Source organism: Lucilia cuprina, chromosome 6 (assembly GCF_022045245.1).
Source record: "Lucilia cuprina isolate Lc7/37 chromosome 6, ASM2204524v1, whole genome shotgun sequence".
Classification (NCBI taxonomy): Eukaryota; Metazoa; Arthropoda; class Insecta; order Diptera; family Calliphoridae; genus Lucilia; species Lucilia cuprina.
In genome coordinates this window covers 32,809,501-32,825,651 of record NC_060954.1, presented here as the reverse complement: position 1 = coordinate 32,825,651, position 16,151 = coordinate 32,809,501, and the positions used below count along the sequence as shown (strand labels likewise).

The 16,151-nt window shown below is 25.7% G+C and overlaps 1 protein-coding gene across 9 annotated transcripts in view; it reads left to right on the top strand.

Moving 5' to 3' along the window:
- LOC111675331 (transient receptor potential cation channel trpm) overlaps window positions 1–16,151 on the top strand; it is a 178,842-nt gene that overhangs the window by 88,414 nt on the left and 74,277 nt on the right. For 5 of the 9 annotated variants that reach the window (XM_046955460.1, XM_046955458.1, XM_046955468.1 and 2 more), the window contains one exon: window positions 15,036–15,092. The exons of 3 other annotated variants lie outside the window; for them this stretch is intronic. In XM_046955460.1, the coding sequence (XP_046811416.1) occupies window positions 15,036–15,092 (57 nt within the window). Of the gene's footprint in view, window positions 1–6,432; window positions 6,867–15,035; window positions 15,093–16,151 lie in introns of those variants that run through there. One more of the 9 variants, XM_046955464.1, reaches the window with a different exon arrangement.

The window sequence follows — 16,151 nt, the reverse complement described above, 5'->3', positions numbered from 1 at the left end:
AAAATATAAACATTTTCTCATAATCGTGTGAATGTATCAAATAGATTTTGAGTGCTTTATTTTATGTCTATGTGTTTGTTGTAGTTTCAATCTTTTAAAATACGTACATTTGTCCTTGAGAAATTTACGATATGTCCTGTTTAAAACAAATTCATATTTACATTGAGAAAAAACATGAAATCTTCCAAAAATAAATAACGATTGATAATATAATTAAAACAAAATGACCTTTCGACATTGGTCCAAATTGTATGTATTTGCTAGCAACAAATTTATGTACATACATATATCCATATACATATCTGTTGAACCGAGTAAAATTCCAGAATTTATACGTTCCAATGAACTAGTGTATAAATATTGCTGAACACAATAATGTTCCTCTGAACTGGTTATAGAAGTTTAGGCGATATAATTATTTTCAAGAACCAACAATCTTTCTGTTTTTAAAATTTAAACAAATTCTTAAAATGTTTCTAAAGTATTGTTAAAAAAAACAGCAAACAAATGTTCTTCATTTAGAAAAATAATAAAGAATTAATAAAGAAATTTTTTTATCAAGATATTGAATTTTGTGGAAAATATACAGTAATTTTACCATTTTTCCAATTCTCAATACATACACAATTAACGTCGAATCCACAATCTAAATTAAATTTATTTTTTTTATTGCCTACGTGTAGGCTTACATGTAAAGTTAAATACAATTTAGTTATCTCTAAATCAAACAAATCAATCAAAATGATTTTGTTGTTTCGGATAGAAGTATTAGAATATTTAAAAGATTTTTTGTTTTATTATTACCATAGTTTCTTGTTAACCTTTCTGTCAATATGAATTTGTGTTTTTAATAATTGATATCTCATGTATATTACGGTACCACAAATTTGTGGCAGATACAAAATATCTAATACCTATATATACTAATCTGAGATGATCCCTTTTTGTATCTATACAAGTTTTGAAATAAATTTACTATACGTAAATGTAAAATGTGACATCCTTACGTGGTAATTATAGCAATAGGGAAACATATGTTTAGGAATATCAATAGAAAATGTCTTTAGACGCTTTAATATTATAAATGTATTAACTATCAACTCCCTGATATTGAGTTCCAACTCATATAAATCGATCAGATGAATAAAATTTGATAATAACAACTGTGGTACTTAATTCCATTAGCCCTGGCTAACTAAAACTAAACGTTTAGCCCTGGCTAACTAAAACAAAAAAACGTCAATTAGATAAATTGATGTTTTTATAAAGTGACAAACATTTTTTTAGCTATACCCTAATATTCATCTAACATACGAATATAAACTCGTAAAATTTATATTTGAACAACATTCAGCTTGTAGTAAAATTTTATCAATTATATTTTATAGCCTTAAAATATGCTTTAAATTAGTTGTAATTAAATTTATCTATATCTATAATAATACATATGTATGAACATTAGACTGACTTATTTTAAATGGAAGGCAAAATTATATTTACCTTGCTTTATTTTATAATGATTTTCAAAAGATTTGTAATATAGAAAGGATCACATCTAAGCTAAACTGATTTTAAAAAGAACTTTCTTTAAATAATTTTTAAATTAATAACTATTTCCGTACTATCGTCAGAGTTATTTTTGCAGATTTTGTAAAAAAATATTAAATGTTTAAAGCAAAATTATATTTTATTTTTGTTAAGAGAACAGGCATCACTATATTGAAAGTGTTTTCAAAATCATTATAAAACAAAATAAATGATCTTGAATCTGTGTGCAATTTGAGAGTCGGTCTAATGTACATTCACACATACAAATATATGTATGTTTTGTTCTTCCTAACAATATTAATTAATTAGTTTTATTTTATGGAATTATTTAGTATTAGTTATAATTTAAATATGTGTATTTATGTCTGCGATGAAATCGTAAATGTGCTTGTATGTCATATATATTTAAATACTGGCAATATCATTGTATTGTAATCTTAGTCTTAAATTGTAGATAATTATTTTCTTTGTAGAAACATAGGTATTTGTATGATATGTATTTAATTGTTATATTAAAGTATTATTTTGTATTGTGCTTTCTATAAATATTAATTATATAGTTTTTATTTACCACCAATCGGTACTTATAACTAAATTTGTTAATGAAATATAAATTTGCTCACAATACCCTTATATAATTGATATAATTAGCGGGCAAATTCCTTAGAAAAGTAAAATTTTGCCCAAAATTTTAACTTTTTTAAAATCTTGTCGCCTTTTGTTATACTTTAGAAATATATACGTTAATTTGTTCCAAATTGTTCTCGTTTTTTTGTTTATTAAGAAACCTGCAAGAGAATACAACCACACAATCAGTAATTACTTTTAACAAAAAGAGTACTTCTTTATTTATTCTTTATTACTTTTTCTATTCGATCGCTTTTAAACAACTTTTCACAAATTCACCTGGAAGAGAACACAACCTAACAAACAATCATTCATAACTTTTAACAAAAAGAGTACTTCTTTAGGGTTACATTTTCCATACGATCGATTTTTAAGCAATTTTAAAGATCTTTTTATGTGCTATTTCGAAAATACTTTTTATTCGAATTTTCGACTTTTCTATGTTCTAGTCCATAAATTGGACTAGGGTCTAGTCCATATACAAGTATTTAGATTAGTTACCGACTATTCTATTCTAAAGACAATTATTATATGTCTGTTCAATACCAAAAAATGATAACTAATTTTCAGAAATTGAAGCACGCAGAAAAAATAGTACATAACTGGAATGAATTTTGTAATAAATTGTATGAATCGAACATGACTTTTTTCCCAAACCATTTTCATTCAAAATATTAAAAGTTTATAGAATGTACTTTTGTACTTTTTTTCTGCAATATTCATGAACAAATTGCTAACAAAGTCTATTATCTTATAATTTAGAGATATTAGCGTATAATAAAAATATATAAATTGAAATGCTGAAAAACTAAATCCTTAAAAAGGAAAACATAGCAAACATAGCTAAATATCTTTTGTTCATAAAATCCCGCCAACTACGCGCATATTTCATTGATTTTATTCTAAAAGTCATAAACAAACACAAAATTTTCCGAAGAAAATTTTAAACATTTTTTTAAATAGTAGAAAATAAAAATATATTTAAAATATTTTAAGTCATGGCTTCTAAATAATGTTTGAAAATATAAAAATTAAAAAATTCATACGATTTAGGAATTTATTCCTAAATATTAACTTTTTTCTTTCAAAAAATAAATTATTTTATAAAAATAAAAACGGAACATTTTTTTCTACAGCAAGGGAGCAAAAAACTTTAAATATAGGAGATATAATCTGAGATACAATTGAATAGTATGGTAAAGTGAATATATGAATGTCTAATTTTCAGGTGATGTAATATAATTTTTTCAATGGTTAGCATTACTATTAGGGTTTGAAATATGCATAAAAATACTAATAAAGTATACTTGAAATACGTTTAAAATTTTTTTCAGTTTTAAGCTTACCTTACTACCTTACTTACCTTACTAGCCTTTTTTTTATTTTAAAAACATTTCAAAAATATGCTTAATTTCTTACTGCCTTTTTGTTTAAGAAGGCACCACAACTTTTAGTTATTGAACAGACATATTATCTAGTGGCTATAGTCCAGAAGAAGGCAGGAAAAATTAACTAGCCTAATAAGTTTTCTATGGTCATGTTTAATAGTCTAGGGACTAATCTATGAATATATATTTATACTAGTATATATTTATACTAGTGGACGTCCAATAGTACGTACCCTCTTTATTACGAATGTCCAATAATACGAATGGCAAAATTGTTGCACTGTCTGCTCTATAGTACGAATAAAGTCACAATTTTTCTGTTCGATAGTACGAATAACGCATTTTTATGGGAATTTTGGTTTTATTTACGTATGAATGAAGTTTTTATTCTGATTTTAATTTATTATTTCGTATCATTCACCTTTAGCTCAGTAAAATAGAAGTTTTTTTTGTATTCACTACAAGTGTTTTGTGTGACCCAAGAGAAGAAATTAAATTGGATGATAACGCCAATCAGAAAAATATTAAAGCCTCAAAAGCGCTGTTATTGAAAGGCCGAAGGAATCATTTTACAAAGTAATAAACATCAATCATCAATTATGGATTTTCTAATAAGTAAAATGTTATTTATATATGTATGAACTGTCAATTTTGAAAGTAGTATAACTCCACATTCCAATGGTTTTAAGCATTACTATATGTGATCCTTTAACTATTCCATGTTTTTAACACAAAAATTTTAAATTAGAGAATTGTTTTTGAATGTGGTAAATTCCATTCATTTTTCTAATAAAAGTTTTATGTAATCTGAACATGTTTAATACATTTTAGAACAGATATGTACATGCAAATTGTTTTTGGCACATATATTTTTAAAAACATTAAAATTCAAACCCTTCCATATCCCATTTCAACCATTGGACTCACGATACTTTCAAAATTAAAAATTCGTATACGTAAATATGTCCCTTTTATGCCTGTTTATGTACAAGAAATTTATTTGAAATAATCCAGCAAAAATTGTATTTGTTCCATAACTAGTTCTAGAACGCATGATTATAGCCCGAACTCGTTCTACTTTGGCGTTGAGACCAATGATTATTGTTCGAAATTGTCACCTTCGGAACTGCGTTTTAGATTTCAATAAAAATATGTTTATGAATTCTTAATTTTTTGACATTTATTTTTCAACTGATTCTAAGAAGTTGTTTCGGAACTAGTATGTGTCCCATTGAACTAGTGTAGTATCAATGTATAACTAATGTCAAAGAATTAATTCCTTGAAAACTCTTTAGAAGTATTTAAGAACCATAATAATGTTCCGAGGAACGGGTTCCAGTAGTAGTTGCGACATCACTAGTTCCAAGGTTGTTATTTAAGAATCTGAACTAGTTGTTTTTAGAACAAGTTCTAAATTTTTTCCTGGGTTAATATACTTTTTTTGTTATGTAATTCTTCATGAAAAATAAAACAAAAATAAATAAAATCCAATATTTTATGTGTATTATTTGAATTTAAACATACAAAATGTGTTGTTCAATAATACGAATTTTTCGGTACTACGAAAGGGCCTGACATTATATAATTCGTACTAGTGGACGTCCACTGTACAGACTATTTCATAGACTTGCCTTTTGTCAGGTCTATAGACAATGCTATTCTATCTATGGTCTAATACATGTATATATTAATGAGTCTTTGGCTGGTTTCCGATTTCAGTATTGTATTGAATTCAAAATTAATCTATTACAGTAATCCAAATAAGGGACAATAAATTTTATGTTAAGTTCTGCTAAAGCCGCATCGGCAAAGATATTCATAATTTCAGAACAGGGTATGTGATGTTATATTTTGTTAATAACATTTCTAACAAATTTTGTTTCGTTCTGTTATCTTCCATTATTTAAAAAAATGAAGCATTTAAATTAAATGTTATTTATTGGATAAAAACTTCATGGAATATTTATTTAATTTTTATTGCAATATTTCTGATTAAAATTAAATTAATATTTTATTAAATAAAATATTACACTCATACATAACTAAAGAAAATTACATAAATACATTTATGAATCAAATAGATGGATGTGTGCCTTGATATTAATGTTTGAAACATTCTTATTTCTTATCGAAAGTGTGGCAAATTTAAGAGACAGCTAATATTTTGTTGAATTATAATTTACATTAACTGCAGTGTTACCAAATAGAGAAATAAAATACATTTTGAGAGATTTTTTTCCCAAACTTTTAGCTGTATTTTCGATCTGAAATTTATTAATATCTTAAACTTACTTATAATTAGAAATGAAAAATACTATTGTTAGAAATACTTTAAACAATTTATACTTTATGTTCAATATAAATTCTTTATCATATTAGTTTTTTATATATTTTTCAATTGTAGAAAAAATATTTGTCAGTTGGAAAAATATGTTCAAGCTAAATAAATAAGTTTTTTATATAATTAAAATATTGCATGCTGAGAATTATGCATCATGGTCAATACAGATGAGAAGTTTATTGAATTAATTGATTTAAAAGAATTAAGATATTTTAATGAAATTGTTAAAACATTAAAAATTTCGCGCAAAATTCTTAAATCAGATAATATAGGATTGGAAGTTTAATAACTATTTATAAACGATATATCTAACAGAACTAAATAGATTTAATATATGCCATAGTTATTGCATATTTCTAGATTTACCTACTGGAGATAAAATACATGCATGCATGTCTAAAATTAACGAAAATATGGTGGCAACTCTGTTACGGTGTTCAGCCCAGAGAGGTTTGTTTGTTTGATTAATCAGTTTTTTTATCTGTTCCGCACAAAACAAACCAGCGACTGTTTATTTATTTTAACTTTTCGTCGCCGAGAGTAACGGAATCGATTAGAAGAGATACAAATGTAGATACAATATACAATTCGAAACTCAGTTCCATTGATATGTATATTCGGTTCTATTCTGTATGTTTTTCTACTTTTTTTGTAACTATTTTCAGTGAGCAGTACAACTTGAAATGAGTTAAAGTCGTGACGGTCAAAAACGCCAGTGTTAATAATTTAATAATTTTCATAGATAAAAAATCGGCAAAAATAATAACGAAACACACAATTCAATGTGTTCAATAATGTGATCAATTTGTGAATAACAAAAAGAAAAGTAATATTTTTGTTTAGTTAATATTTAATAAATATATATATATATATATATATATATTTGACGAGAATAACTACTTGAAACTTCATCTAGCCGTTCTTGTAAATGTAAAATGTATTTCCACACAAATTGGGTTTTTGTAAGTTTTTCACATTTTTTTATATAAAAACACATTTAATATTACCAAACTTATTTTAATATGAAATCATTTTTTTAATGATTTGTTATTCAAATTATACAAAAAGAATGAACAATGTTAAAGTTGCAGACTGTATTTGTGAGATCTCAATGGAAATAAAGAGCAAAGTGTAGCTGAGTGTAAAAGAAAAAACAAATAATAAAAAATCGAAATTATATGTACGAATGAGTATTGCACTTGTAGTAAAAGTATCTGCGTTGTACTGCTTTTGGACTTCACCAAGCAGTTGTTTGGCCATAAATTGTTTTTTTTTGCGAGTATTCACTATGAAACTTTATTCTCTTAATTTAGTTAAACATACACATTTAAATATCTCTTAGATGTTTTGTTTTCTGTTTTGTTTTATTTAAAACTTATGTGAATGAACTGTTATTGATTTCATTTTACTCTCTTTGTTAGTTCGATCAGCTGTATTTAATGGATCGACATGAATTTTTCTTGAAATATCTAAATCAGCTGTGAGCTATAAGAGTTGCCAATATTTAATATTCAGAGTTTGCCCATGTTTTGCAAAAAAAAAAAAAAAAAAAAAAAAAAAAATAATAATTTGAATTTAATCGCAGACTTGTATAAACAAAATTATGTTGAAATATAAAAAATTGTGTCCCCATTTTTAACAAATTAGTGCCAACTAATAAACATATAATTTTTTAGCGTATTAATTTTTAAGAAAAATTATCACTGAAAAATTATTTATAACACAGAAACTGAAAAATCGTTCATAATACATTCCAATGTAATGACGGTTTGGAAGAACTAAATAAGCTCACTATTGGTAATGGATTGTAAGCTTACCACGATTTTTAACTTTTAGACAACGGATATATATAACATTTAGATCGTGAGAACGAATTGTTGAAATGTTGATAACGTCGCGCTGTCTACATTACATAGTGTTGTCTTTCTAATGTATGTATATACTTGACAAGGGATATTATTAAAAAAATTGGTGTCGATTTGGAACCAGGCGGGTATATATATTCTTCCATCTGTGTACATTTTCTTTAATAATATATTTTTTAAGTTTCATTTTAAACAAGAACAAAAAAAATTAAATATTCGACATAAATTCGATACAACCTTACAACTCCGATTAAAAATTGGACAAATATTTCACAAAAATAAAAAAACAGTTTCAAGTTTGTTTTTGATCTTCATAGTTTATGGGTAAACATTATTTGATTTTACAAAATTTTTAGATATATGTTTCTGAAAAGGTTTTATATAAAATGCAATAAAGAATTAATTAATTAATTTGTAAAAAATATTACCAAAAATTATTTTCTGCTGAGAGATATCGACTTACTGTTTTATTCTATTTTTTCGAATGATCCTCAGTTCCCTTCCAGCGATTGAAAATTCTGACATCAGTTTAATTTTGATTATTTTGAAATGGGTCTCAAAAATTCAGTAATTTTCAGCTGATTAAAGGAAAAATAATTTTAAAATATGTTTAAAGTATTTTTGGTCTACAAAATTATTTTTAGTGGGTTGGAGAGACATATTATTTTCTGTTTTTATCGAATAAAGGGTTAAAATTGCCTTTGGTTTAGAATTCTAAATTCCATTTTAGAATTTTTAGATTATTTTGAAATTAATTTTTTTAGCATATCGTGGTAAATATCTTGTATTTGTTTGAGAGGTATATCTTCAAAAAAGTGCTCCACGGGACATCTAATGCACATATGTGTTATAAAAAATAATTTATAATTTATAGATAGATTCTTTGTCGCATTAAGAAGGCTTCGTTCATTTGGCTATCCTGTTCATTTCTGAATCTCTCTTATTCCTTTTGGTTACTAATTAATATTGTTTCTTGTTCTTATATTTTTATTAATTGTCGATCAATATTAATTTCCTCTAGTATTTCCTCATTCGACACTCCATCCGTACATTGAACTTTTAATATTCCATATATCTTACTTATTTTTGTCGCGACTAATTCATACTCTATTGTTTTTAAAAAATGAGTTTCTAACCATTTCTTAGGGGCATTTTATCTACCGTGATATATCACATGATCATTTATGAGCTCTCCAAAGTATTTGAAAATCTGAACTCTTTTTATTTATATTTCTTACTTTCATACTGACGTGTTATCGTGAATTAGGTTTTCCCTACGGACAACCATATACATACTTCGTCTTTTTTAATGTTAATTTCGATACCATATTGTTCACTTTAACAAGTAATTTTGTCAAAAAGATTTTATAGGCCAGATATACTGGTTGCTAATATTGTAGTGTCGTCATCATATCAAATGTTATATAATAATGTTATAAATTTATATCGTTTCCTTATCCTTATGCCAATTTTCTCTCTTTTTATTGATTCTCTAAATGTCTAACTCCTTGGACTATATCAAAAGTTTTCTCATTCTGCACATCTTGAATTTTCGGTATTAGTATTTGGATAATGACTTAGGATTCTTGGGTACCCATTAAAACCCATAAATTTTTCGCATTTTGTATAAATTCTTCTATGTATTACACTTAGGAATTCATATATCAAAGGCATTGCTAAGATATTAGACTGATTAGTCTTAGTTTTTCTTTGGTATAGTATTAAATGTTTAATCCAATCATGAATACATCGTTTTCATACTTCTCAAGTATGTTTGAGAAGGTTCAAAAATATTTGGATATTGTCATTATCTATTAATTACTATACTTTGGACGGTTATTTTCGTTAAATAGAAGTCTTGGTGAAAACTTTTAAAAATGTAGTTAAGAAATGCAAACTTATGCAGTTTTTACGAAGTTTTTCTATATTATTGAAAATGTGTGTTCGCAAAAGTTTTTTTCCTTGTTATCTGTAACCACACTTTTTTAATAAACTAGAGATATTTTTATATAAGCTTTGTAGGTATATAGAGAGAGATAAACAGCGATTCTGAAATTTACTACATTTATGTATAGTTACGGTCTTCAGCTAAGCTCAACCAGGAGGAATCAGTTTTAAACCGCCGAAGACGGAAATTTGTCTTTTCACTAGAATGACAAAAACTTCTACGTATAATGAGTAAAGGAACTTAGGTGTTATCCTCGACCGGACATTAAAATGGAAACACTAGGAAGAACATAAAAGCTTCCATGCAGAAGTCCGAGCAATATCGGAATGTGTAAATTGGATTAGAATAAATATGGCGCCCATAGCTCTTAATATATTTACTGACAGCCAAAAGGCAATTTGGGGCGATATCAGGTGATAATATTAAATCTAAGAACGTATTGCATTGTACACAGAGAAAGCAGAATTTGTTTCCAAACAAATTCAGTCGGTTCTCAACTATACCAAAATTCGGTTGTAATTAATGTAAAATACGGTTACTATTACTTTAAAGGAAAGGGAGCTCGAGGTAGTTTATCTTACACACGCTAAGCCTCTAGACGTAATAAAATGTGGGTGAGATAATCTGCTAAGGATAAATATAGAACTACAAATATCTTATGGGATGACCCTGATAAAAACAAGACGAGAAACCTCAAAATGAGCAAATCTGAACTTATTACGGTGGTACATGTTCTGAGTGGACAAACAGAATTACGAGCATAACTATACAAAATTAGAGCACGTGGAGAGCACTTTCTTTGCCACTATCAGACATTCGTCGAAGTAATGTTATTCCGCAAATAGCATTCCTGACTAACACTGATAGAAAAATTCTTGGGAATTACGTCCAGGAAGCTGAGTTTCTAAACATTGAAAAATAATATACTCATATATATACATTTCCTCAGATTTGATGTACTATACATGCTCCTATTAACCTACCTACACTAAAAATAATCCATGCTCAACTTTACGAAAAAAAAATTTTAACTTCTATTTTCGTAATATTTACAAAAAATTCGTGTATAATACGAAATATTATTTAATAAAACCCTTTTTTATTTTTACGAAAGTACGAAAACCTTTCGTAATATTTTTTCTTAAATTTTAGCGAAATTAAATATAATGATATTAATTATATTATAATTAAATAAAACTACAACATTTTTATAAAATTTAATAAAAAGTATAATATTATTCTCGAATTATTTTCATAAAAAAAATTGAAAATTCGTGTGGAGAATAATTTTGAACTAAAATTAGAAAATTTATTTTAAAATGAACAAAAATGTTTGAATAAATTAACATTAAGTAAATTTTAACATATTTATTCAAAATTCCCTTTTTTCAATTTCGTATATATTACGAAAGAATTTCGTGGTGCGAAACAACGAACGATTCGTACAATGTACGACATTTTTCGTATATATTAGGCATGGATTTTTTTCAGTGTACCTATATAATGTCATATTAATAATTGCACGCAGACCTAAATTTTTATAGGCCCTTTTCTAAAATATTGCTAATGTTATCCTCTTTAGATTACATACTTTGAAACAATTTAATTTAATTAAAATATTTTCTGACGTTCTCATCCATGACAGATAATTATTTTATTAATAAAATAGTAAAAGAAATAAATAAATTATAAAGTATTCATTACATTAATAAAAACTTATAACAAATTTAGAAAATTATTTTTACAAACAATTAACAAAAGTCATAATCAAAAGTAAATATGAAAGTCTTATCCTTTTAACAGCGAACAAATTTAATGTTAACTATTAAAAAAATATTTGTTTTTATTGGGAAATAACATTTATTTAATAAAAATGTATAAAGTTCAAAAGTAAATGCTTTTATCATATGTTTCTACATAGTGTTGCCATAAATACTACCTTATCCTTTTGTGAAGGCACACAAAAAATAAAAACAAGTAGGAAAGTATAGTCGGACATGGTCGACCATAGGTTAATCTACACCATGGGTATATTTTAAAAATTTGTCTTTCTCAAAAAGGAACTTTTATGTTGAATTTGGTTTAATTCCGGTGTATTTAAGCAAACTAATGATAAAAAAAAAATAATTTTCCAAAAGGCGCTATGGCAGTTAGGGTCTAACATGGTCCATATATTTTTAACAGTTAGTTACGCAGAATGTCATTGTGATATTAATTGTTATAAGTAATTGTTCCTTTTTTGTATGGGGACTACTGTAAAATACTTATATAAAACTAAGTATTGTCAATTTTTAGAGATATAGTATATTTGACGTAATTCTGATATAAAAAGCGAAAACCTGGAGGACAACGATTTTCTATAGGCTTCGAAACTATGGTGAAAAAATCGTTTTCTTCAAATTTAATCAAAATATCTTAAAAATTCCGCAGCCAACCGGATGGATATGTTTTAATCGACTCAGAAACTGATTCCCAGTCAGCACTTACGCATAATACCTTCCTTAGTTTTATGGTGTAGGGTGTAGAATTTTTGCAGTAAAATATTTTTAAGATATAAATGGCAACATTGTCATGTTCACATAGTTAAGAGATACAAATAAAACTGTTTTATACTGGTAGCAAGGAAATTGAAAGAGAAAACAGCAACAATAAATTGAAGTGAATTATAATAGAAAAATATACAAATTGTCAGACATATGTATGCAAATAGTATTTGGATATGCATGCACATTAGACCGGCGTTCAAATTGAAATAATTTTCCAACCCTATAAAGTATAAATATATAAATCTTCAATTAATCAGCAAAATCATTATGTGATGATTTAAGAAAACAACAATCACAGGCAGCTTCATATGGTATATGTTGTTCTTGTATTTAGTTGCTTGAAAATAAAAATTAAACAAAGCAAAAACAACACATAACGTATGAAGCAAAATTAAACCATCAATTACTCTGCTAAAATTATTTTCGTTATTGACAATTGTGCAGGAATGTAAAAAATAAATTAATTGTTTTTATAAACAACAAAACTTACATTGTATAAGCCAATAGAATTTGAAAAAGATTTAATTTTTTTATGCTACATACATTTTTGCTTCTAACTTCTGAACAAATCGGCTGATCTGATCCCAATTATGACAGTATTGAAGTTAAAGTTTAAAAATGTTAAATATTTTTATTAGCAAAAATATCAAAGTTTTTCTTGGACTAGTCTAACGAATATTTCTATGAGATGCACATGTACATTTGCACAGCTGTATTTCGCAAATTAGAATTACCGTAGAATAAAAAGACGTCTATCAATATCAACAATATCAAATTGTGCAAATGTTTAAATATATATCACCACCATACAGATTAATATCAAAGTTTCTTCAAAATTCCGTTTTTGAAAGAACTTCATCAAAAAGGAACACAGTTTTGATATAATTGGTCAGTTTGCAGCCAAGTTTCTAATTTATGATATTTAACGAATTTTAACACAGAAGAAACGTAGTATTTACAAATTTTGTATAGATTTTGTCATAAATGTCTTTACTAAATACTTGACAGCAGCTGTAAATATAGGAAGGTTTGTATGTATGAATGTGGTCGTGGCTTTATTACAATAACAGTTTGTATGACTTTTCAAGTACTTGGTCCAATTACATAGAAATACTTCGAACAAACATATAGTAATATATTTAAAGTATGTATGTACTCGTAAATTAAGATTTACACAATGTCAAACTGTTATAAGGTTTAAGGAGTGTAATAAGATATTTGTATATAGAGCACGTGAATGTTATGTCAGTCTAGACTATAGACTATGAAGTTCCTTAATTTAAGGTTTTGTTTTAAATAAATTTTGATACTAAGGGTATTCATAAATTATTCATAAACATTTATCAAAGGTTTAAAAAAATTGTTTATGACTTTTTTATATAAACCTTTGATAACTGTTTAAAAATTAGATATTAAATATTTGAAGTAGAAAATTCTATTTTTGATAGAACCTAAGATATCAGTTTTGTAATTTTTAAAATAATTTTAAGATAGTGTTTGAATCGAAAATTATAAACATTAAATAATATTTTTTAATTAAGAAAGGAATTAAAATTTATTAAAAAATAAGCTTCAAGTCTATTTTGTAAATATTGTAAAATTAGCAAAATTCATTATTTCGTATGGATATTTTATTTGAAATTTGTAATTAAAATTTAAAATCAGTCTCACTGTAAATATGCACAAAATTTTTTATAACAAATTTGTATTCAATAAAAGTGAAGCGGTTGTAAGTCAAGAAAACATCTAAAGGTATAAAAGTCACTCAATCCCCAAAAATAATCAACTACTTTTTCTCCCTAAACCCCCACTATTAAAACTCCTTTGTAGTATTAACCACTGTGAGAGAAAACCTAAATAAGTGAAAAACATTTGAATTTCTAATAATTTATAACTTCTTTCTTCTTGTTTATTTCTTCCATTTCTATTTCTTCTAATTAAACTTTTTATTTGCACCTCTCTCTCTCTCTTTCTACTCTATTCTATAAAAAATATTATTATGACCTAAAATTAAATACAATAAATAATATTTATTTTTCTTTTTTTAATTCATTCAATAAAACAAAACTAAAATTGCAATAATAAATTTATTGCTTTAACTCAATTATACAATAAATATTCTAATTTTTTATTTATGATTTAAATTTATTTATTTTTTAATTTCATAAAACCAATATCCTGGAAACGCGTTAAAAAATTATTTTTTTTGCAAAAATAAAATAAACAAATCATGCACTTGTTGCTTGAGTAAATGTGTGTATTGTTTCAATTTCAACATTAAAATTATTTTGCACCCATACAACTCAATAAACAATACTTCCACCCAACCGTGTTCCGTATCCGATTATTGTGCACACCCACCGTTCCCAAAAACTAAATAAAAAATAAATTAATTAAAAAAAATATATTGAAAATATTGACATAATTGAAAACCCCTTCCCATTTTCACATATCTACACCTATAATTGTGATTTTTTTAAATAAATAAATGTAAAAACTTTTTAAAAATAATTTTTATTCAATATGTCTAATATTTGCCTAATATTACACACATTCACACGTCCTTGTTTAAAAATTCTTCTTCTTTTACTACCACCTCAACCACCACCAACCACCGATCGATCGTTTTGTACGTTCCACCACGTTCACAATCAACTCAACCACGAACAACTTTCAATTAAATATTTAATACATTCAATGAATGAAACGTATGAAATCAATCTATCAATGAATGAATGAATGAATTATAATAAAATCAAATCAAATGATTAGATACCATGGGGATTGAAAAAAATCTGTTGGGGATTGATAAATATAACTGTGCCCAGGGTAAGCAATTAATATAAATATTAAAAACTCATCAATTTACATTTTCGTTTTAGTTTTCTTTTTTCGTTGTTTTTGTAATTGTATTTGTGTTGTAATTTAAATTTTGTTGTTTTTTTTAACTTTTAATTTGTTTTTATTAATTTTTTATTTAACATAATCCATCACTAGTGTGAAATTATTGATTTGTATAATAATCGGGGGTCCACTTGATAATTCGATTCTTAATATATCGTATTGTATAGTTTAAGTAAATTGAATCGAATTATGGACATATAAAGGTTCGTATAATATAAAAAACCCTTAACAAATTTTAAAGCTGAAATATTAACCATAAACATTATGAGTTAAATCTTACAATAAACCATTTTTGGCGAATGGTAATTAAATTACGTTAGAGATAATCGTAATTCATTTATTTTCAATTACAATTATCTAAATTATAATTAATAAAAATGTAAATCAATTACATTCAAAAATGTTTTAAATGACCTGATAAAAATTCTGTAGAATTTTTAATATTTACTTTTAATTTCAATTATTTGTAACTTGGTATTGCTCAATTACATATTATAAGTAATCTTACAAATGGTTGTACTTTAATTACAAGTAACTGTAATTTGTTATTGTTCAATTAGCATTACAAGTAATTGATGTAATAATGAATTATTTATGGAAGGCTTGGATAAATGTATTTTATATTCATTGTTTAAACCTAGTTAAAACATCCATGGTATTACATAAATCCCTCGATTTGTGTTGTATTTAGTTTTGAATAATGCGACATAAATCGAATTGTATATTAGTCACATATAAAGATTGAGAGAGATTCTTTTTGTAACAAAAGGGAAAAGAGTCATCTATATTATTGTACAATGAAGTAATGAACTTAATAGAAAGAGTTATACTACTAGTAGAATTAAGTATACCACTTGTATGTTTATACCGACCATCAACAAAGATGGGAGAAATATTGATTTTGTCATTCAGTTTTTAACACATTGAAATATTAGTCATAGATCCAAGAAAGTATATATATTTTGGGTCCTTATTAATTTCATC